Source organism: Myxine glutinosa, chromosome 1 (assembly GCF_964187855.1).
Source record: "Myxine glutinosa chromosome 1, kmMyxGlut1.1, whole genome shotgun sequence".
In the NCBI taxonomy this organism is placed as follows: domain Eukaryota; kingdom Metazoa; phylum Chordata; class Myxini; order Myxiniformes; family Myxinidae; genus Myxine; species Myxine glutinosa.
Window position 1 is genome coordinate 363,745,915 of NC_136261.1, and position 24,734 is coordinate 363,770,648.

Sequence of the window (24,734 nt, forward strand, 5' to 3'; positions counted from 1 at the left end):
AGCAGAGAAGAAGTAGTATAATAATAATAAGAAGAAGAAGAAAAGAGAATGAGCAGCGAAGAAGAGGAAGAAGAAGAAGAAGAAGTAGTATAAGAAGTTGAGGAAGATGAAGATTGAGCAGAGAATAAGAAGAAAAAGAAGAAGAATGAGCCGAGAAGAAGAAGTAGAAGAAGAAGATTGAGCAGAGAAGAAGAAGTATAAGAAGTATAGGAAGAAGTATAGGAAGTAGAAGAAGAAGAAGATTCCGCAAAGAAGAAGAAGAAGAAGAGAATGAGCAGAGAAGAAGAAGAACTATAAGAAAAAGAAGAAGAAGATTTAGCAGAGAAGAAGAAGTATAGAAGAAGAAGTAAAAGAAGAGGAAGAATATTTAGCAGACAAGAGGAAGTATAAGAAGTGTAAGAAGAAGAAGAAGATTTAGCAGAGAAGAGGAAGTATAAGAAGAAGTATAAGAAGAAGAAGATTTAGCAGAGAAGCAGAAGTATAAGTAGTATAAGAAGAAGAAGAAGTATAAGAGGAAGAAGAAAATTTAGCAGAGAAGAGGAAGTATAAGAAGAAGAAGAAGAAGCAGAAGAGGTTAAGCAGAAGAAGATTTAGCAGAGAAGAGGCTGTATAAGAAGAAGTATAAGACGAAGAGGAGGAAGAAGCTTTAGCAGCGAAGCAGAAGAAGCATAAGCAGAGAAGAAGTATAAGAAGAAGAAGAGGTAGTAGTAGTAATAGAAGACGAAGAAAAAGCGACGCCGTTGTTCACACGTTCTCACGACACGCACGCACGCACGTGGCTGCGTGAAGCGTTGCGTAGTCCTGGCCTTGGCGCGCGTGGCTTTCCTGGCGGCAAAGTCCGTGTCGTCAGTCTTGAGGCTGACTGTGGTGCGCGGCCTCCTGCTCGGGTCCCGGAAGACGATGGCAAACACCAAGTTCGAGTACGTGCGGTCGTACGAGGTTAACGACGCGTGCCTGCCGAATTGCTGGATCGTGGTGCGGCTCGACGGCAAGAACTTTCACAGGTGTGGTGGTCGATAGCGTATCGGCAAAGGTAATGCGACATTGATTGGGGAACACGGACGATGTCCGTAAATCGGACCTCACGTCATTAGGCTGTGCGGGGTTAACGATACCAAGGTATCTCGAAAAGAGAAGCCATTGCGCGCCGGTGCCCTAGCAAGGATTCGTCGATGTTCAACTAAAGGGGTCGAGATACCAAGTTTAGGTTAATGCTAAGAATGGGGTTAGAAGATTCGGTTAAGATGGGTCAAATGGGCCCCTGTCTCCAGGTTTGCTTGCGTATCCTTGTAGTTGTACAGTGTACAGTGTACACCCATTGAATTGGGCATGAAGAGTGTTGTGTGATGGCTGAGGGATGTGGAGGAGCTTGTGCATTAATCACACGAATTAGAATATCGATTCAGTTAATGAGATTTGAACCTGTGGTTGTAGTTACAGGTGTTTCGATGGGAGCACAAAACTGAGTAACGAGGATCCCTCCCTCTTCTACTACCCCCACCCCTACAATTCCACCACCACTACCCCTACATTTACCCTCCACTGTCCCTTACCCTGCTCCTACCCCTCTCCCCCTCCTCCCCATCTCCTCCTCACCCCCATCCACCTCCCCCCTTCCCCTCCTCACCCCCATCCACCTCCCCCCTTCCCCTCCTCACCCCCATCCACCTCCCCCCTCCCCCCTTCCCCCTCCCCTCTCCCCTCTCCCCATCTCCCCATCTCCCCATCTCCCCCTCTCCCCTCTCCACCTCTCCACCTCTCCCTCCTCTCCCACCTCTCCCACCTCCCCCCCTCTCCACCTCCCCCCCTCTCCCTCTCTCCCCTACTCCCCCTCTCCCCCTCCCCTCCCCTCCCCTCCTCCCCCTCCCCTTTTCCACAATGTGACAATTGTCAACTGGTTGTCTGTTCGCAGATTCTGCGATGCCCATGGCTTCAGGAAACCCAATGATGACCGGGCGCTCCAGCTGATGGGACGCTGTGCGATGCGTGTCATGGCGGAGCTCAGTGACGTGGTCATTGCTTATGGACAGAGTGATGAGTTCAGCTTTGTATTCCACCGCCGTACAGTGGGGTTTGGGCGCCGCGCTAGGTGTGCATCAGCCATCGAATCGGTGGTGGTTTGCATCACCTTTCCATCACCTGATTGTCATTGCTGTTTGTCATTTTCTAAACCAACATTGCTGTATCGATACGGGCTCTAAGTCTAATAGGGCTGCAGATAGACCATGAAAATGAGGGTGAAGTGGCAACTAGCTTCCTACCAGCTAATTTTGATATTTTTTTAATTAAGTATGGGCCCTGACTACTTCACACACCAAAAATACCCAGAATCCCCTTTTTTTTTTTCTTTTTTTTTTTGTATACAAGATCGAGGCTCGTGAAAGAGCTAACATTAATCACACAGAAAGACAAACCGACACATAAAACATATAACATGGGGAGCGGTAGACAAGATGGGGAGAGAGGGGGAAGGACACAAACACAACATTTGAGAGCAGGGACCGAGAGACATCGAGAGATCTGTGGGAGGGAGTGGGCTTTGGGGGGAGGGGGGGTGGGAGAGGTATAAAACATATGGACACTGCCAGGACTTCCAGGAAAGAAGTTGGAATTTCAAACAAGGTGGATCTGGGGTGAATTAGTGGGGGTAGAAAAGATCAAGGTTTTGGATGGGGGAAGATAAGAGGTGGTGGTGAACAGCTGTTATAAAGACCTGGAGGGAGTTGGATTGAAGGGAGTGGGAGTTTGTTCCAGAGGCGGGAGAAAAGAGGAATGAAAGAGTGAAGGTGAACAGAGAGCCGAGATTTCTGCAGTTTAACCTACAGAGGGTTGCTGGCAGATCTTGTGCGACCTGTAGGAATATTTGGGGGACAAAGCACAGAGAGAGCTGGGGGATCAAGGCCGGAGAGGAGTCGGTAGAAGACAGAAAGACCACCTACCTACCTGCCTGCGGTGAGTGAGTGAGTGAAAGGCCCTCGGAGATAGCTTCATCGCGGGAGATTCCAATGATTCTGAAAGCTTTGGTTTCAACAGCGTGAAGCTGAGCTAGGTCTGAGGCAGGAGCACCGGCCCAGAGGGGAGAGCAGTATTCCATTGAGCTGCGGATGAAAGCCTTGCACGTGGTGAGGAGCTCAGGTGTGCCTAGGAAGGACTTCGCACGACGGAGGATGCCCAGTCGGCGACTGGCTTTGGAGGCCAGCTTGGAAATGTAGTTTTCCCAAGAAAGATCATGGCAGATAGTGAGACCAAAAAGCTTGAGCGACAGAACTTCTTGGAGAGGATTGTTGAGAAAGTAGATGGGAGGGTTGTCCAGTCGATATTTTCGGAGAGACATAGTAAAAGTGTGAGATTTGTCAGGATTGAAAGACATGTTCCACTTGTTTGACCAGTCTGTGATTTTGTCCAGGTCTTCAGAGAGTGAGGAGGCTGCAGACTGCCGATCTGAGGGAAGCGGAATGGAGCGGCAGAGAGTGGAGTCATCAGCAAAGAGATAGAGAGGATTTTCCAGAGAGTCGGAGAGTCGGTTCCTTGGGGGAACATGTTCAAGTGACGTCATCAAGATGGCCTCCATTTTTATTAAGTTTTTGTATTTTATTACCTGCAAAATCGAAGATTTTTCAAGTATATTGGTCGGTTGCGTTTGTGGTTCTGTCTGTCTGTCTTTGTTTGTTTGTTTGTCTGTCTGTTTGTCACCGGCCTACAGGTCACAATTCAAAACCAATCGTCATAAAACTTCACCAAGTTGTACAGGTCGTCCCAATTGAGGAGCCTATTGATTTTGAGGTCAAAGGTCAACTAGAGGTCAAATTTCTAAAATCGCCATTTTAAATCCGATTGACTTGAAAATTGAATAGCATTTGTATATTGAGTCACTAAATTGGGAAATGGAGTATTTTTGAGGTCAAAAGGTCAAAGGTCAACTCAAGGTCAAATTTTAATACATTTTCATCTGAAAAGCCGTCAATTTTTAACCGATTGACTTGAAAATTGAACAGCATCTAAATATCGAGTCATTAAATTGGGAAACATACTATTTTTGAGGTCAAAAGGTCAAAGGTCAACTCAAGGTCAAACTTTCACAATCGTCACTTCACATCTGAAAAACCGTCAATTTTCATCCGATTTACTTGAAAATTGAACAACATTTGCATATTGCCTCTCGGAATTGGAAAACCAACTATTTTTGAGGTCAAAAGGTCAAAAATCAACTCGAGGTCAAACTTCTAAAATCATCATTTTTCATCTGAAAAATTGTCACTTTTCATCCTGTTGACCCGAGCTTTGATCAAGATCGTAAATTTTAATCTTCATGAAATGGACAATTTGCTGTATCAATGGAAACTTTTTTGGGGGGAGAGGAGGGCGGATTTTGCAAGTATCGTGCTCCGCATGACGTCTTATTATTGTCCCCCGTCGCACCGCGGAGCGAAAGGGGGACTATGGTTTTCCCCTCCGTCCGTGTGTCCGTCCGTCCGTGCGTAAGCGAAGGACCGCATTCGAATTTGGTGTGTGGGTGCAACCCACGTCAAAATCCAAGATGGTCGCCACCATGTATGTCTGAACCTTGAGCTGAATATCTTGAAAAATAAGCGAAGTACCAACTTCTAATTTGGTGTGTGGGTGTATCTCGGCATAAGGAAGAACGCTATTGAAAATTGGGTCGCCACGTCAAAATCCAAGATGGCCGCCACCATATATATGTCTGAAACTTGAGCGAAATATCTTGAAAAATAAGCGAAGTACCAACTTCTAATCTGGTGTGTGGGTGTATCTCGGCACAAGGAAGAACGCTGTTTAAAATTGGGTCGCCACGTCAAAATCCAAGATGGCCGCCGCCATGTATGTCTGAACCTTGAGATGAATATCTTGAAAAATAAGGGAAGTACCAACTTCTAATTCAGTGTGTAGGTGTATCTAGGCATAAGGAAGAACCCTATTGAAAATTGGGTCGCCACGTCAAAATCCAAGATGGCCGCCACCATATGTATGTCTGAACCTTGTGAGCGAAATATCTTGAAAAATAAGCGAAGTACCAACTTCTAATGTGGTGTGTGGGTGTATCTAGGCATAAGGAAGAACCCTATTGAAAATTGGGTCGCCACGTCAAAATCCAAGATGGCCGCCGACATGTATGTCTGAACCTTGAGCTGAATATCTTGAAAAAGAAGCGAAGTACCAACTTCTAATCTGGTGTGTGGGTGTATCTTGGCATAAGGAAGAACCTGATAGAAAATTGGGTCGCCACGTCAAAATCCAAGATGGCCGCCACCATATATATGTCTGAACCTTGTGAGTGAAATATCTTGAAAAATAAACGAACTACTAACTTCTAATCTGGTGTGTGGGTGTATCTATGCACAAGGAAGAACGCTATTGAAAATTGGGTCGCCATGTCAAAATCCTAGATGGCCGCCTTGCGTCTTCCACTTTGTCAACTCGCATCACTTCACTGACGGGGGACCGAGGCGTAACGCTTGTTTTTACATTGAGGGTCACTGTGTCCTGATCTGTAATAAAATGATACTAGCATCTGATTTAAATATTCTATTTAATAATATTAATATTTAATAATATTTAAAAATAATATTATTAATTATATTCAATAATATTTTAAATAATATTTAAATAATAAATTAATTTAAATGCATGCATTGCAAATGCATGCATGCATGCAATGCATTTAAATGCATTTAAATTAATTTAATAATTTAATTTAAATATTTAAATTATATTTAAATAATATTTAAATTAAACGCAGCTGATGCATTAAGATCAATTTCTTGGGTATTAGGGTATTCAGTTGTTGGTTGTATTTTTTCTATGTCTCTGCGAATAATACTAACTGCACGGTGAAGTATTTGGGAATCATTTTTGTAATCAGAACCATTGTTGGTAAGCACATTCTCACGAACTTCTGCTGGCTTCAAATTCGCTGCTGTAAGTTTTATTCCTTTCTTTTTATTCTTGGTTCTCCACAATTATTTATTTATTTATTTTTTTTGGATACAGAATCGACGCTCGTGAAAGAGCTAACATTTATCACAAAAAAAAAAAAATCAAACAGACAAACAAAATATATAAAAAGAGGGAGCGGAAAACAAGATGGGGAGAGAAGGGGAAGCACATAAACACAACATTTGAGAGCAGGGACATCGGGAGATGTGTGGGAGGGAGAGGGCTTGGGGGGAGGAGGCCTGGGAAGGGGGAGGAGGGTGGGAGAAGTATAAAACACAAGGACACCAAGGACTTCCAGGAAAGGAGTTGGTATTTCAAAAAAGTAGATTTGGGGTGAAATTAGCGGGGGTAGAAAAGATCAAGGTTTTGGATAGGGGAAGATAAGAGATGGTAGTGAACAGCTGTTTTAAAGACCTGGAGGGAGGAGTGGGACTGAAGAGAGTGAGGGAGTTTGTTCCAGAGGTGGGAGAAAAGAGGAATGAAGGAGTGAAGGTGAGCAGAGAGTCTTGATTTTGGCAGTTTAACCATAAGAGGGTTGCAGGCAGATCTTGTGCGACCTGTAGGAATATTTGGGGGACAGAGCCCAGAGAGAGCTGGGGGAGCAAGGCCGAAGAAGAGTCGGTAGAAGACGGAAAGACCACCAACGTGCCTGCGGTGAGTAAGTGAAAGGCCCTCGGAGATAGCTTCATCGCGGGAGATTCCAATGATTCTGAACGCTTTGGTTTCAACAGCGTGAAGACGAGCCAGGTGTGAGGCAGGAGCACCGGCCCAGAGGGGAGATCAGTACTCCATTGAGCTGGGGATGAAAGCCTTGTATGTGGTGAGGACTGAGGAGCTCAGGTGTGCCAAGGAATGACTGCACGACGGAGGATGCCCAGTGTTGGGAGGGTTGTCCAGTCGGTCTTTTCGGAGACACATCATAAGAGTGTGAGATTTGTCAGGATTGAAAGACGTGTTCCACTTGTTTGCCCAGTTTGTGATTTTGTCCAGGTCAGCAGAGAGTGAGGAGGCTGCAGACTGCCGATCTGAGGGATGAGGAATGGAGCGGTAGAGAGTGGAGTCATCAGCGAAGAGATAGGATTTTCAAGAGAGTCAGAGAGATCATTGATGAAGACCAGAAAAAGCACAGGGCCCAGAACACTTCCTTGCGGAACTCCAGCCTGAACAGGAAGAGGAGATGAGAGAAACCCATTCAAGGCCACACGTTGACTGCGACTAGAGAGGAAGTCCGCCAGCCATGCTTGGAGATTTCCATGGATGCCAAAGGAGGAGAGTTTGGTGAGCAGGGTGCCAGACCGTATCGAAGGCACGTGATATGTCAAGGGAGACAGCTCTAATTTTCTGTTTGGCATTGAGGACCTCCGTCCATTGTTGAGACAACAGAAGCAGCATGTCCAGAGTAGAGTGACCTGGTCTGAAACCAAATTGATGATCAGAGATCAGGCCATTGGAGAAGAGGAATGTGTTCATCCCAGGAAAAGGCTGATGTTTTTTCGCTTGACAGTAAAACTACTATATAAACGGTTAGGTACCACGTCAGCACGTGTACACAATGCCAAACTTTACAATTTTGGCAGCCATTTTGATGACGTCATGTAATCATGTTCCCTCAGAGGTATTCTGGGTATTTTTGGTTTGTGAACTTGGCAAGGCCCCTACTTTATAAAAATACCAAAAGTAGCTGGTAGGAAGCCAGTTGCCAGTTCTGCCATTTTTAAGGCACTTTTTGACAATAATCTGCAGCCCTATAAGGCTTGCGGAGGACCTACGACACAAATCGCGCACACCTGCAGACGGACACATGAGACATCAGATTTTGCCTTCACGCAAACACAGCCGCTGAAATTGAGATCTGGGGAAGTGACGTCACTTCCCAGAGCGCTATGGTCTATGGGTACCAGTGATGTCATTTTATGACATTCTTTTTCTCTCCGCACTCAGTGGGGGCAATGGAGGAATTTCCTCCTCCCCGTGGGTGCCGTCCATGTTCTTTAAAAAAGAACCTATCTGTCTAGCTGTACTTTGTACTCATAAGCTGTACTCACACATACAATATGTGCTGTTACCCATCCAATGGTCTTTGGTCCAAGGGATGGCATGGGTGTACAGTGGGGAAGAGTTGGGGATTCATAATTGTGAAACAAGGGAGGGAAGACGAGATCAATGGGACAAAATTATGTGAGCCTGCACTTTTAGAGGAAGATAAAATAGTTCGTTGTGGGGGACTGGGATTAGATGGTTGGGGATGATGGGGAGAGGGAGGCTGGTGTCTGGATGGGGAAGGGGAGCAGTACTCTCTCTCTCTCTCTCCCTCTCTCTCTCTCTCTCTCTCTCTCTCTCTCTGTCTGTCTGTCTGTCTGTCTGTCTGTCTGTCTGTCTGGTCCAGTATCTGGATAAGGAAGGGGAGGGGGGGGGGATCTATTGTCTGGATGGGAAGGGGATGGGGGAAGGTCACCTGAATGGGGAAGGGAAGGGGAGTCTGGTGTGACTGGGGAGGTGTGATCCAGTGTCTGGATGGGGAGGGAGAGGGTCCATTGTCTGGGTGGAGAGGGTCTGGTGTTTGGATGGGCAAGGGAAGGCAGGGTCTGGTGTTTAGGAGGGGAGAGGGTAGTCTCTGGTTTGAATGGGGCAGGGGAGAGGGAGTCTGGTGTGACTGGGGAGATGTGATCCAGTGTCTGGGTGGGAAGGGAGAGGGTCCATTGTCTGGGTGGAGAGGGTCTGGTGTTTGGATGGGCAAGGGAAGGCAGGGTCTGGTGTTTAGGAGGGGAGACGGTGGTCTTTGGTTTGAATGGGGCAGAGGAGAGGGGGTCTGGTGTCTAGGTGGGGAGAGTGGGGGATCCTCTGTCTAGGTGGGAAAGGGGAGGGGAGCGTTTGTTGTCTAGGTGGGGAGGGAGAGTCTGGTATCTGGGTGGGGAGGGAGAGTCTGGTGTCCGGGTGGGGAGGGAGAGTCTGGTGTCCGGGTGGGTAGGGAGAGTCTGGTGTCCGGGTGGGGAGGGAGAGTCTGGTGTCCGGGTGGGGAGGGAGAGTCTGGTGTTCCGGGTGGGGAGGGAGAGTCTGGTGTCCGGGTGGGGAGGGAGAGTCTGGTGTCCGGGTGGGGAGGGAGAGTCTGGTGTCCGGGTGGGGAGGGAGAGTCTGGTGTCCGGGTGGGGAGGGAGAGTCTGGTGTCCGGGTGGGGAGGGAGAGTCTGGTGTCCGGGTGGGGAGGGAGAGTCTGGTGTCCGGGTGGGGAGGGAGAGTCTGGTGTCCGGGTGGGGAGGGAGAGTCTGGTGTCCGGGTGGGGAGGGAGAGTCTGGTGTCCGGGTGGGGAGGGAGAGTCTGGTGTCCGGGTGGGGAGGGAGAGTCTGGTGTCCGGGTGGGGAGGGAGAGTCTGGTGTCCGGGTGGGGAGGGAGAGTCTGGTGTCCGGGTGGGGAGGGAGAGTCTGGTGTCCGGGTGGGGAGGGAGAGTCTGGTGTCCGGGTGGGGAGGGAGAGTCTGGTGTCCGGGTGGGGAGGGAGAGTCTGGTGTCCGGGTGGGGAGGGAGAGTCTGGTGTCCGGGTGGGGAGGGAGAGTCTGGTGTCCGGGTGGGGAGGGAGAGTCTGGTGTCCGGGTGGGGAGGGAGAGTCTGGTGTCCGGGTGGGGAGGGAGAGTCTGGTGTCCGGGTGGGGAGGGAGAGTCTGGTGTCCGGGTGGGGAGGGAGAGTCTGGTGTCCGGGTGGGGAGGGAGAGTCTGGTGTCCGGGTGGGGAGGGAGAGTCTGGTGTCCGGGTGGGGAGGGAGAGTCTGGTGTCCGGGTGGGGAGGGAGAGTCTGGTGTCCGGGTGGGGAGGGAGAGTCTGGTGTCCGGGTGGGGAGGGAGAGTCTGGTGTCCGGGTGGGGAGGGAGAGTCTGGTGTCCGGGTGGGGAGGGAGAGTCTGGTGTCCGGGTGGGGAGGGAGAGTCTGGTGTCCGGGTGGGGAGGGAGAGTCTGGTGTCCGGGTGGGGAGGGAGAGTCTGGTGTCCGGGTGGGGAGGGAGAGTCTGGTGTCCGGGTGGGGAGGGAGAGTCTGGTGTCTCGGTAGGGAGGGAGAGTCTGGTGTTGGGCATTGAAAAGTTTTGGCGTTATTGGCCTCATGGTGGTGGTTACCTTTTGCCTGCGGGCCAGCACTGCACTGCCGTCTACACATCTCGATATACGTTTTATATTGGCCTCAAAACGGACGTCAAAGCCAAGGTTTGGTAGCTTAAAACCTTCCTCAGATTTTGAAGTACCTTCACTCAAAATTTTAGGCCTCTCGGTGCCATGGCCATGAAAGATTGGCCAAATTTGGTGTCATGGCCCAATTTAGCCATGAAAGAATAACGTACACAAACACTTAAAAATATGTATCCAATAGCATTATAAGAGCTAAATTGCTAATCATAATGATGTTCATTTGAGTGATGCAGAAACATCGTTTAACTGTTGTTTTCTTCTCATGAATCGCAGTTGAAACGCTTCCACAAACATTTTAATGCTCTTTTTCAAATTATCATCAACACAGTTTTTATTGTTGATGCTCTAGCGGGGAAAATGGCCTTAAAACGATCATTCATTCATTCATTCATGCACGAGTGTATTGTTGTTGATGCACGAGTGTTTTGTTGTTGATGCACGAGTGTTTTGTTGTTGATGCACGAGTGTTTTGTTGTTGATGCACGAGTGTTTTGTTGTTGATGCACGAGTGTTTTGTTGTTGATGCACGAGTGTTTTGTTGTTGATGCACGAGTGTTTTGTTGTTGATGCACGAGTGTTTTGTTGATTCCGTTTTGGAAAACCTCAGTCTTCAGATCAACTTTTTTTTTTTAAATCATTTGCGCGTTCGGATTCATCGTTGCATCCACATTGGTCTTAATGATGCGTACCCGGGTCTTTCACACAAATTGTATGGGATTGCGGGATTTGTCATGTTTCAGGATTGGAATTTCAGGTTTTTGGAGCAATCACAATTTTTTAGTTGTATTTGCAAAGAGTGACCATATTCGATCAAGAAGGTACACTAGAGACGACCCCATGTGTGATACGCCCCGCAGTAAGCTGATGACGCACACCGTTTCGCTGTTCGCATCTTCCTTCGTATTCCACTGGCTCGAGTTCTTTGGCAAATCCGTGCTGCGGTTTCCCCCGACGTTCGATGCGCGCGTCGTGCTGTTTCCGACCGACCGCTGCCTCCGAGACTATCTCTCCTGGAGACAAGCAGATTGTGAGAAGTAACCTGATTTGCCAACGCAATCCACCAATGTTGTGTTGGACACTTTTTTTTTTTCTTTCATTTTTCCAGAGACCTTCAAACTGCTTTAAGAGGGTGCGCAAACACCATTACTGACATCTATAGTTTGTGCATTGATGTTTGATTTGTTTGAAGTATTGATTTGAAAGGATGGTCATCTTTCTGCTGCTGTTGCATCATTTTGCAGCGCTGTTATCGGAGTCTATGAGGCTCGCCTCTAAGCTGTCTCGTCTGGGTTCGAATCCCGACCCAGCTATAAACGGTCAGTTCGGTGTTTCACAGGCAGGGTCATTCACCGATATGTGTGCCGTCCCTCAGATAGACGTTAAACCAGGAGTCCCGTCTGCCAGCAGGCGTTGGTGGACGTTCAAGATCCCATGGTGTCCTTCGCACAGAGTGGGCGAGTATCGCCGCCACCGTGACCAAATTCCAAATTCCTGCCCTAACTAGGAGAACATCAGGCCTGGCCAGGCCGGTTCGTGAAAGACTTGGGCCAAGGATCCCTCGGTCGACCCCACAAGGTGGGATAATGGTGGTCGTAAAAGAGCAACAAAGTCTTTAGGGGTCTTTGAGGGTAACGAAGGCAGTTCCACGATGGTGAATTTTGCTGTTCTTCCAGGCTGCACACAAATCTACCAGCAGCGGGTTCCATTTCTGTGGCTAATTTACACCAGACCCAGTCGTGTTACGGTTAGGGTATCCTTCTTCGGTCTGGTAGCTCAGTTGTTCGATTTAGACCCTGGTCGCACCAAAGATATTTTATTTGCCTCCATCCATCCATCCATCCATGCATGATGAACTTGTTACTGTGATAACTTGAGAACCGCCGAAGCGTTTTTTTTTTTTTTTTTTTTTTTTTTTTTTTTTTTTAATTAAACGAACTTGGTACAAAGGTGTATTGTGACGCAAAGATGAACCGATTGGATCTCGGGGTCAAACGTCATGTGACTTTATCTGAAAGTAGGAAATTTTTGTTACCGCGATAACTTGTGAATCGCCAAAGGGATTTTGACCACACTTGGCATAGCAATTAACTCCAATAGGAAGATGAACTAATTGAATGTTGGGTTGAAAAGGTCAAAGGCAGTTAAGGCAATGCACCCTTTCATTGAACCATGTGTTACTGAAATAGCTTGTTGAACCACTTGACAACGCATATTTGATACAGTCAATGTACTGTATACAAGATGAATGATCAATTTCTAGATTGAACAACAGGTCATGCACAAAGGCACAAAGGTCATGTGCCCCTTTGAAAATAATTTTGCAGACCATAACTCTGTGAAGATGCATTTGATTATCTCCAGAATCGTTATTCGTCTTGCAGGTTTCTCTCAGACCTCTCTCGACTCTCCTCTCGACTACTACATCTCTACTCTCGACTCTCTCTCTCTCGACACATCTCTACTCTCTGCTGCCCCACTCTCTCTCTCTCTCTCTAACTCATCTCTCTCTCTCACTCTACTATGACTCCGACCCATCTCTCTTCTCTCGACACCTCTCTCCTCTCTCTCTCGACACTCTTCCTACTCTCTACGACTCCTCTCACCCTCTCTCTCGACTCTCTCGACTCCTCTCTCGACCTCTCTCCCTCTCTCTCGACCCTCTCTCGACCCTCTCTCTCTCTCTCGACTCTCCTTCTCTCTCGACACTCCATCTCCTCTCGCTATCTCTCTCAGACACCTCTCTCCTCTCTCTCGACACCTCTCTCCTCTCTCTCGACTCCTCTCTCCATCTCTCTCGACCCTCTCTCCCTCTCTCTCGACGACCCCTCTCTCCCTCTCTCTCGACCCCTCTCTCCCTCTCTCTCGACCCCTCTCTCCCTCTCTCTCGACCCCTCTCTCTCTCTCTCGACCCCTCTCTCCCTCTCTCTCGACTCCTCTCTCCCTCTCTCTCGACCCCTCTCTCCCTCTCTCTCGACCCCTCTCTCCCTCTCTCTCGACCCCTCTCTCCCTCTCTCTCGACCCCTCTCTCCCTCTCTCTCGACCCCTCTCTCCCTCTCGACCCCTCTCTCCCTCTCTCTTGACCCCTCTCTCCCTCTCTCTCGACCCCTCTCTCCCTCTCTCTCGACCCCTCTCTCCCTCTCTCTCGACCCCTCTCTCCCTCTCTCTCGACCCCTCTCTCCCTCTCTCTCGACCCCTCTCTCCCTCTCTCTCGACTCCTCTCTCCCTCTCTCTCGACCCCTCTCTCCCTCTCTCTCGACCCCTCTCTCCCTCTCTCTCGACCCCTCTCTCCCTCTCTCTCGACCCCTCTCTCCCTCTCTCTCGACCCCTCTCTCCCTCTCTCTCGACCCCTCTCTCCCTCTCTCTCGACCCCTCTCTCCCTCTCTCTCGACCCCTCTCGACCTCTCTCTCGACCCCTCCCGACCTCTCTCTCGACCTCTCTCTCGACCTCTCTCTCGACCTCTCTCTCGACCTCTCTCTCGACCCCTCTCGACCTCTCTCGACCTCTCTCTCGACCTCTCTCTTGACCTCTCTCTCGACCTCTCTCTCGACCTCTCTCTCGACCTCTCTCTCTCCCTCTCTCTCTCGACCTCTCTCTCTCTCGACCTCTCTCTCTCTCGACCTCTCTCTCTCTCGACCTCTCTCTCTCTCGACCTCTCTCTCTCTCGACCTCTCTCTCTCTCGACCTCTCTCTCTCCCGACCTCTCTCTCTCCCGACCTCTCTCTCTCCCGACCTCTCTCTCTCTCGACCTCTCTCTCTCTCGACCTCTCTCTCTCTCGACCTCTCTCTCTCTCGACCTCTCTCTCTCTCGACCTCTCTCTCTCTCGACCTCTCTCTCTCTCGACCTCTCTCTCTCTCGACCTCTCTCTCTCTCGACCTCTCTCTCTCTCGACCTCTCTCTCTCTCGACCTCTCTCTCTCTCGACCTCTCTCCCTCTCGACCTCTCTCTCTCGCGACCTCACTCTCTCGCGACCTCTCTCTCGCGACCTCTCTCTCGCGACCTCTCTCTCTCGCGACCTCTCTCTCTCGCGACCTCTCTCTCTCGCGACCTCTCTCTCTCGCGACCTCTCTCTCTCGCGACCTCTCTCTCTCGCGACCTCTCTCTCTCGCGACCTCTCTCTCTCGCGACCTCTCTCTCTCACGACCTCTCTCTCTACCCCTCTCTCTCCCGTGACCCCTCCCTCTCTCCCGCGACACCCCCCCTCTCTCCCTCGACCCCTCCCTCTCTCCCTCGACCCCTCCCTCTCTCCCTCGACCCCTCCCTCTCTCCCTCTCTCCCTTGACTTCTCTCCCTCGACCCCTCTCCCTCAACCCCTCTCCCTCGACATCTCTCTCCCTCTCTCTCGACTCTTCTCTCCCTTCCATCTCGACCCCTCTCTCTCGACCCCTCTCTCTCGACCCCTCTCTCTCGACCCCTCTCTCTCGACCCCTCTCTCTCGACCCCTCTCTCTCGACCCCTCTCTCTCGACCCCTCTCTCTCGACCCCTCTCTCTCGACCCCTCTCCCTCGACCCCTCTCCCTCGACCCCTCTCTCTCGACCCCTCTCTCTCGACCCCTCTCTCTCGACCCCTCTCTCTCGACCCCTCTCTCTCGACCCCTCTCTCTCGACCCCTCTCTCTCGACCCCTCTCTCTCGACCCCTCTCTCTCGACCCCTCTCTCTCGACCCCTCTCTCTCGACCCCTCTCCCTCGACCCCTCTCCCTCGACATCTCTCTCCCTCTCTCTCGACTCCTCTCTCCCTTCCATCTCGACCCCTCTCTCTCGACCCCTCTCTCTCGACCCCTCTCTCTCGACCCCTCTCTCTCGACCCCTCTCTCTCGACCCCTCTCTCTCGACCTCTCTCTCTCGACCCCTCTCTCTCGACCCCTCTCTCTCGACCCCTCTCTCTCGACCCCTCTCTCTCGACTCCTCTCTCTCGACCCCTCTCTCTCGACCCCTCTCTCTCGACCCCTCTCTCTCGACCCCTCTCTCTCTCTCTCTCTCCCTCTCTTTCTCTCTCTCGACTTTAATTTCAAATGTGACCTTTAATTGAGATCAAACGTAACGGTTTGTTGAAAGATAACGTGGGCAGAGGCATATCCTTTGTCCAATTTGCGTCAAATTCTACTTTGTTTTTAAAAATGGTATGTGCTGCTTCTTCGCTTCGCACTAAGAATGTCGAGGATAGAGCACTCACAAACCCCATAGGTTGGCATCTCACGGGAGGGGAGTTGGGGAGGTGGAGGAGATTAAAAGGAACAAAATATTTTCATTGTTTCGGAATAGTTTGTATTTTATTTTGGAATGCGCCAGCCAAAAACCTGATTACATATCCGACAATGAGCAGCGGATTTCCCTTATAAAGTACCAAGTAATGTCTCTGCCAATTCCAGGTCACATCAACAACTTGTACAACACCACGTTCTGGGCATTGGTGCAGCAAGGAGACCTGTCACCATCACAGGCCCAAGAGAGGTTAAAGGTGAGGTGGGTTTCTCTCTTTCCCAAAAAAGCTAAGTTTCGGTGCAGTTTCATCTTCCTTTTTTGTCGAAGTCGCTGGAGGCATTACGTTTTTGGGTTGTCCGTCCGGCTGTCCGGCTAGGTCTGTCCTGTCTGTGATAGGTTTTCGTTACCGCGATAACTTGAGAATGGATGAAGGGATCCAAGTCAAACTTGGTAAATGTATGTATAATGATGCAAAGATGAACTGCTTAGATTTTGGGGGTCAAGAGGTCAGGTAATGTCAGGTAAAAATGTGATACTTGAGAACAGCTGAAGGGATTTAAATCAAACTTCGTATAAGAATGTAGATTTTGGGGGCAGAGGCATATCGGTCGACGTCGCAACGTCGAAAAGTGTCGTTCTCGTTCATTATTGCTGTGGGGTGTTTCCCCATTACCGTCACAGTTTACTTTATTACTCCCACTAGGGAGTCATGCATTCAATCGTGTGTGTGTGTGTGTGTGTGTGTGTGTGTGTGTGTGTGTGTGTGTGTGTGTGTGTGTGTGTGTGTGTGTGTGTGTGTGTGTGTGTGTGTGTGTGTGTTCGTGAACAAGATATCTGGAAAAGTTCTGAACGGATTTGGATGAAAGTTGGTGGGATGATTGTCCTTGGGATAAGGAAGAATTGATTAGTTTTTGGTGAAACTCAGGATATTATTCCCGATCCAGGAATTTTTTGAAGGATTTTTTTACCATTGGAAGACAGGGCTCAGCAGCGGCCACCCACGGCGGGAGTATGCGCTCTACTGAGTGGCGTTCTAGTTTTCAGTTTGATTTCCCTCTTTGGGTTTTCATGCTGCCTTTCCCTTTCACAACAAAACAAAACTATAGCAGGCTTGAAGTCAGACAATTTCAGTTTTCCAGTTTGAGGAAGTGGGCTGCTGCACCACATCTCTGCCACCCACTCCCTGGAAGTACATTAGCTCAAAAGTGCTTGTATGACTGCTTGTACACATTCATATAACGGAGATCACGTCAAAAGCAAAATTTTGATAACTAGAAATACCCACTCTTTATGAGAACGGCCAGGGTAGGTCGTGTGCTAATTCTTATTGGCCCCCGTTGGACTTGGTCCAAAACCGGATATTATGGATTGGGTCTCTTCCGTCCATGCGTGCGTCCGCAACCATATCTCGGAGATTTATGGACCGATTTTGTTCATACTTGAAACGAAGACAATACATGATATACATATGCGCCTCATTTTGTTTCACGATGCGATCAAAGATGGCCGACTGGTGGCCATTTGTGTTGTAAAAAAAACAACCTGATGTTGAACACGACCTCAACCATTTCTCGGACATGCATTTACCAGTCTTGTTCAACCTTGGTACACAGATAAAGAATTATGACTTGCATATGCACGTCCTTTTCTCTTGCGATCAGATCCAAGATAGTCGAATGGAGGCCATTTTGTTACTTACACGTGTCCCCAACTATTTATTGAACGTGCATGATCCGATTTTCTTCAAACTTGGCACAGGAGTGGAGGAAAATCGAGCCACGTGCCACGGCTGGGCCAATGCCCCACGGAAGTTCTTGGGTAACTGATAATGTCACTCGAGACTAGGTCTGCTTATATTCTTTGTTTAAAATTTTGTGGTGGAATTGGTGCAATTCTTGGTTGGCTGTGATTTCTCCTTTTTCCTCTGAGCGCTCATTCCACTGTACGTGAAAACCATTGTGTTTTTTTGGGGGGGGAGGGGGCAGGGGGGTTCTTTTTGCTTCCATGCACCTTGATAGATTTTTGTATTTTTTCTGCCTCGTTAAGTGCTGAGATTTCATCTTGACCATAGGTTTGCTCAAAATGTGGAAATGTTACACGCATTAAAAGTACATGGGTAGGCAAAAGATAAACAAAATGGGATTTGAATATGGGTTCCCTTCGGAAGAACACTAATAAAAAATGAGCAATAAGTTCAGGTAGGAACAGTAACAGGATGAAACTTTGATTTAAAACTTAAAGGAAAGATTACTGAATTTGCTTCTTTAAAATATTGACAGCTTTTCTGCTTTTTGTGTGACACAGGGAACAATGGCTGGAGATAAAAACGAGATCCTCTTCTCTGAATTTGGCACAAACTACAACGACGAGCCGGAGGTCTTCCGCAAGGGCACCACCCTGATCTGGCAAAAAGTGGGTCCCGTACTTCAAGCGTTCTCTAATGCGATGCCAACTGAGTTTCTGCAAACTCATACACAAACACACATTTCAGCAACAGGCGGAACAATGCTCTGTTCCATCAACAATCCTCTCTCCTCTCATATGTTGTTTCTCCTTCTGCAAATTCCCACTGTTTTCTACGGTTCTCTCTCTTGCACACACACACACACACACACACACACACACACACACACACACACACACACACACACACACACACACACACACACACACACACACACACACACACACGTTCACACACACACACGTTCACACACACACACGTTCACACACACACACGTTCACACACACACACGTTCACACACACACACGTTCACACACACACACGTTCACACACACACAACCACGTTCACACACACACACACACACACGTTCACACACACACACACACACACACGTTCACAGACACACACACACACACACACACACGTTCACACACACACGCACATGTTCACACATACACACGTTCATACACACACATACGTTCACACACACACATACGTTTACACACACACATACGTTCACACACACACATACGTTCACACACACACATACGTTCACACACACACACACACACACACACACACACACACACACACACACACACACACACACACACACACACACACACACACACACAACAATTCCTAAGCAAAATCCTGAATCTTTGATCCAGCACAGCCTTATTATACTTGTGAAGTACAAAGAGAATGGGGCTGGGGCCCAAAGAGGGGAGGAGAGGGAGAGGAGAGGGAGAGGAGAGGGAGAGGAGAGGGAGAGGAGAGGGAGAGGAGAGGGAGGAGCATAGATTGGGGGATGAGGAACGAGATAACAGTTCTCCGAGGTCATCAAAGTTTTGCGAATTAACAACGAAGGCTGCAGCATTTCCTGGTCTCTGGTGCCACCGCTGGTCCATCCACGGTAAGGGCAGGTCATTTCTCCAACATCTTTGATTGTAAGACAAGACAGGTTGTTATATTTTACCCTCTCCCTAGCCCTGTGGTGTTTATAGATCTGATTTGTATGTTGGTGAAGAAATAGGTGCCATGTTTTTCCCTTCAGTACAAACAAACAAATTGCCCTTCGAGAAGCAACTCTGCTCTCACTAGGTCCACCTGGATCGTTAATCTTCTCTGACCAGCTTGGGGAAGTTTAGTTCACAGAAAGCTTAATTCTCAGTACTTATGAAGATGCAGTTATATCTACTTGTGTCTTAATACATTTACCATCTTGTCTCTTAATAGAACGTTAACCATAGTTCCATAGTTAACCATAGTTAACCATAGTTTCATGATGCCATGCACCCTGGTGGTGGGCTAGTGGCTAGGGTGCCGGCTTAGGATCCTAGGATCCTGGGTTCGAATCCCGGTCGATCGCTGAATTAACGCCATGGGGGTTGACTCAGCCTGTCATCCTTCCGAGGTCGGCTAATTGAGTACCAGTTCACTGGTAATTCCCTGTTTGTCGTTAAAGGCGGCAAAAAGGGTTGGCGTCAGGAAGGGCATCCGGCCGTAAAACATTGCTTCAAAAAGGGGACCGAAAAACAACAACAACCACGGTTCCCGAAAAAGACCAACCCCCGCTTGCGGAGAAAAATGGCCTCTAAAGGTGTTTTTTTTTTTTTTAACCATAGTTGTGTAAGCCTACAATAAAGAGTGTGTAATTCTCATTCAAACGGGGAACTCCTCCTGAGTTGCCAGGCAATTATTTATCCTCAAAGGGAGAAAGAATGTTTTAATCAGTTACAGATGTTGAGACCTTGCAATATAGTTTCAGAACTACAATACACTTGCTCATACTCCTAAATAAGTAGAGAAATTTGTTGTATATAGGTTGAATCATATGGACTATGTGTAGTTAAACTTAAAATCATGAAAATAAATGTGAAATCAAAGAAAGGGTTTTGTAAAGACAAAGAATGCTTTGAAACTCCCTTATCGCTTGCCAGGTGCACAAAGTTATGGGAGCTGGTCCGACCTTGACCAGTGTTCAGTGATAAGTTTGAGAAGTTATTTTCTTTCCGAGCTTCCAAAACTTTTCTTAAAACTTGTATTACATTTGAGTCTAAATACATAACTGTTTGCAGAATATCATGATTATGTATATGTTCTTTCGAACCACCTTTCGAGGCCATTTTTCCCCGCAGGGCGGGGGTTGGCCTTGTTTGGGCACCGTGGTCCCCTTTTTTGGAGCAATGCTTTACGGCCGGATGCCATTCCTGCCGCCAACCCTGTTGGTCGCCTCTTGCGACGCACAGGGAATTACCAGTGAACTGGTACTCAATTTGCCGACCTCGGAAGGATGACAGGCTGAGTCAACCCACCTGGTGTTAATTCAGCGATCGACCAGGTTTACAAACTCGGGATCCTCGGATCCCAAGCCGGCATCATATAGATGTTCTATAAAGAGTATATTTATTTGTGATACAGATATTTAATGAAAGAAAGAATCCTTTAGTGTTAATCTAATTGCAAAGCTGATAAGGGAGCTCACAACTGGAGCAGACAGGTTGCCCTGGAAACGAGTTTGCCTGCAGCCCAGGCAAAGGTTTTATGACTCTTCCTCAAGTCCAAGTTACTAAAAGAGAATAGTTATTGCTGGTAGATTTTAAGACACTAGGGCATGCCCGTACTATATCTATATCTAAAATTATATCCCCCCCTCTATTTACATGAAATGGTTTGGTCCATGAAATGTTTTGGTCCATTCGCAACGCCAAAGCGAACGGCGAACGCTTTACATGAAATGGTTTGGTGCATGAAATGTTTTGGTCCATTCGCAACGCCAAAGCGAACGGCGAACGGCTTGCGAGTACAGTGACAATCCCCCCGGGGTTTTAATTAGTTTTAAAACGGAGCTTGGCAACCGCTGGCGTTCTTTAGCCGGCAGCTTCGCCCGCCCGAACGCCGTTACAGTACCTTCGACCGCGAGTTGCTCGGACTTCACTTGGCGGTCAGGCACTTCCGCCATCTGCTCGTGCGAGTACAGTGACAATCCCCCCCCCCCCCCCCTCTATTTACATGAAATGGTTTTTATTAGTTTTAAAACATAGTTTAACGCCAACATAGCGCCAACATAGTTTGCAAACGTGAAATAAATGAATACGTTCTCAAATGTGCCATCCGAGGCAGAGTGTGTCCGCCACGTTCGGCACACGCGATAGCTCGCTGCTCTCTGATTGGTTGAATCGTTTTTTGGACATAGCTCGGTAAGTAATTGTCCGATTAATATGAAACCTTGAAAAGGCACATCCTCGGGTCCCCAGCAATATACCTGGCAAGTTTAAAGTATATCGGACCCGTGGTTGTCGAGAAACAGCGGTCACAGACAAACAAACGTACAAACGTACAAACAAACACACAGAGATTACTGGAATTATAGATAGATGATTTAAACGGAACAATATATATTAATGAAGCTTTAAGCCTTATAAAAGAAACAATTAAAACTCAAATCTTGCAGCAAGCGGTTGAGGCTCAAGAAAGTCACTCGGTTCACAAATTAAGTATGCAAATAAGTAATTCCACTTCCACACACTCTGGACTTAATATTTGGTAGCACAGTTTTTGGACAAAATAACTGCAGTCAAGCACTTCCTCTAGCCATGAATGAGCTTCCTACACCTCTCTACTGGCAGTTTGTCCCACTCTTATTGTACAAACTGCTCCAGTTCTCCCAGATTTGAAGGGTGCCTTCTCCCAACTGCTGTTTTCAGATCTCCCCACAGGTGTTCAATGGGATTTAGATCTGGACTCATTGCTGGCCACTTCAGAACAGTCCAGAGTTTGTTCTTGAACCATTCCTGGGTGCTTTTTGAAGTGTGTTTGGGGTCATTGTCCTGCTGCAAGACCCATTGCCTTAGACAGAGACCCAGCTTTCTGACGCAAGGTTGAACATTGTGCTCCAAAATGCCTTTGTAATCTCCTGATTTCATGATGCCATGCACCCATTCAGGGCACCCAGTGCCAGAGGCAGCACAACAACCTCAAAACAGCACTGAACCTCTTCCATGTTTGACTGTAGGGAAGGTGTTCTATTCTTCGAAGGTGTCATTTTGTTTTCTATAAACATAGAGATGATGTGCTTTACAAAAAAGCTCTAATTTGGTCTCTTCTGTCCACAGGACATTCTCCCAGAAGGATTTTGGCTTGTTCAGGTGTGTTTTGGCAAACTCCAGTCGGACTTTATGTCTCTCTCAGCAGTGGGGTCCTCCCGGGTCTCCGACCATAGAACCCCCCTTCATTGAGTTGGTGACGGATGGTGCGAGTTGAAACTGTTGTACCTTGTGTCTGAAGGTCAGCTTGAATCTGTTTGGCAGTTGATTGAGGTGCTATCTCCACCATTCGAACAATCCTTCGCTGCAATCTTCGATCAAGTTTTCTCTTGTGGCTACGTCCAGGGAGGTTGGTTACAGTGCCATGGGCCTTAAACTTCCTGATAACGTGTACAGTGGACACAGGAACATCAAGGTCCCTGGAGATGGACTTGTAGCCTTGAGATTGTCCATGCTTGGCTACAATCTTGTGTCTGACCTCCTCGGGCAATTCTCTGGTTTTCTTTGTTTTCTCAATGCTCATTGCGGTACACACATTGACACAAAACAGCAGAATGGCTCCTTTTTTCTCTTCAAACTGGTTGAATGAGTGATTTTTATACTGCAGGCACCTGCAACTCACCACAGGGGAGTTCAATTCCAAAGTTAAGGAGGAATAGCACCTGCTTGAAATCTAATTATTTCGAACAACTTCTAAAATAAAAGGTGCCAATAATATTGTCCGGGCCATTTTAGGATTTCTGTGTGGAATAAGCTAAGATTTAGTGATGTTTCAGCTTTTTTGTTTTGTTCCACTGCAAACCAAAGAAATACATGTGTGGATACCAAAATATTTTTTTATTTCAACAATTTTCTGGAAGAAATGGTGCATTATTTGAACAAAGTGCAAGGGTGCCAATATTTTTGGCCACAACTGTACATATATAAACACACACATGAAGGTGGATACTTTGTGACCTGGGAGGGCTCCATTCTACATTCTGAAACTCGTATATGGCGTTAACAACACACACACACACACACACACACACACACACACACACACACACACACACACACACACACACTAGCCAATAGTTAAGTTGTTACACTTTGTTGTTTACCTTGTCTGAGTATTGATGCTAGCAGACAAAAAAACTGGGAAGTTTACAATTATTTGCTGTCAATTATTTTCTTTTTTAATAAACTTTTAGACAGAAAAGAAGACTGCGACGCAGCCACCAAAGACCCAAGCGTCACCACTCGACGGGCTCGGGAGTGTATCCACCTGTTTGTCCAAGTCACAGAAACGTCATCGGGCTGTGGTGGCCCTGAATGTGGACATTATTGGAGAGAACTTTTGGCAGGAACACCAAGAAATCCTCGCTGACTGAGGCTGATCGCTGACACCACCTCTCTTGGGGGGGGGGGGGGGGGGGGGGGGTAATGGTGACGTTCCTTTTTTAAATTGTTATCATGTGCACCTTCCCATAGAATGTCTAGCCATTGCCTTCTTTGTGTTAATTGATGAGTGAGTAATAGCAACATTGGCCACATCCATTTGCCAAGGAGACTGATTAATTACCTTTGTAATGTTGATGGTTGTCTTGCTCGCAAAGTATCAGGTCATTTCGACCCATGATCACTGTTCACTACCTCAGCTCGTGCTCTGCAACCATGGCTGATGAAATGTTGATTCAACTTGGTCCAAAACGAAACCCAGTGTGCGAAAGGTGATATATGTACATATTTAAGGTTGCATGCAGCATATGTTGCAGCCAGGATTTGTATCCATTGTAGTGTGCAGGCCAAACCACTTCCCTCCCCCATTTTTTTTTCAGATCCTGTCTAATCTATTTTTATATTAATATTGTCAATAAATAAGTCACTGGCCTTTTCAACAACAGGGGAACCACCTTTGGAGGTCTTTTTTCCCCGCAGAGCCAGGGGTTGGCTTTTTTTCTGGCACCTTGGTCCCCTTTTCAACAACAGGGGGAACAAGGTTATTTTGTCGATTCCGTAATGTTTCCCAGAACCGACCTTTTGAATGGTTTATTGGAAATTTCATAAAGCAGAAACAAAAATGAACACGAAGCAAAATAAATGGCAGAAATGAATACAAAACATTAATACGACTAATGGCCTGATCTTGCTCCTTGCTGGGTCTCCTCAAGTCACTATTCATGATTACTCTGGTTTCACAGTCAACCCCACGTGTTGGCGGATCACTGGCTCCACGAAGCGGTGGCAGACATCTCCGAAGTGCTCGACAGGACCTATGGCACACTACGCATGTGGGTCCAGCAGTTGTGGCACGACTGTCTGCTCTTGAGCAAGAGCACATCAATGTGACCACCCCAATGATTAGTCAGCTGGCTTTGTTGAAAGACAGGTTCGCAAAGCAATGACGAGGGTCTCTAAACCCCCCTCCTTCAGGGCACACACAATGTTCCCCCTCCCCGACCCATGATACCCACAGAAAGCCCCTCTCCCACAGCATATTAACTGTCTGGCATGGAGCTCCTCATCAGCCATGAGCAACCAAATGTGGCTCTGACAATAAAGTTCCAGGATTAAAGCAAAATAAAATTTTATTGTAAACATACCTACTGTGTTTCAAAGTAATCTCTGGGAGTTTTTGTCAATGCTTGTCAATGTCGCTGCCATACTTCAAAGCACCCTTGGAAGTCGTTGTCTGAAAAGCCATTCAGCTCATTGATCATGGCTCTATCTCTGCTATTCCTGCTAAATTAGATCCTTTCATTGGAGTTTCAGACGTCGGTCAGATCGGAACAACATTCTCACCCTTTCAATATTTTCATCCATTTTAGCAATCAATGTGTATCCCAACCATGCCTCATCATTCACGTCCGTTCTCCCTTCAGCAAACATCTTTGCCCACTCAAACGCACGTGATT

General features: G+C 47.7%; 2 protein-coding genes across 3 annotated transcripts; one reads left to right on the forward strand and one right to left on the reverse strand.

The window, feature by feature from the left end:
• The first annotated feature begins 337 nt into the window (after positions 1-337).
• Positions 338-24,421, forward strand: THG1L (tRNA-histidine guanylyltransferase 1 like). 2 transcript variants are annotated; one of them, XM_078769988.1, is made up of 6 exons: positions 343-1,004; positions 1,913-2,089; positions 10,978-11,147; positions 15,491-15,579; positions 17,628-17,735; positions 23,031-24,421. In XM_078769988.1, exons 1-6 carry the CDS (start codon positions 901-903, stop codon positions 23,208-23,210), a joined length of 828 nt encoding a protein of 275 aa, XP_078626114.1. In that variant the 5' UTR covers positions 343-900; the 3' UTR covers positions 23,211-24,421. The 2 variants fall into 2 exon arrangements, with proteins under 2 accessions (XP_078626115.1, XP_078626114.1); XM_078769989.1 differs by lacking the exon at positions 10,978-11,147 and having other exon boundaries at positions 338-1,004; positions 15,491-15,584.
• Positions 12,370-14,044, reverse strand: LOC144889898 (uncharacterized; the record flags this gene model as incomplete). The annotated part of the gene is made up of 3 exons (XM_078771106.1): positions 12,370-12,376; positions 13,202-13,875; positions 13,916-14,044. Coding segments are annotated over 3 exons (810 nt in total), but the record flags the coding sequence as incomplete, so codon positions are not given.
• Positions 24,422-24,734: the final 313 nt, after the last annotated feature.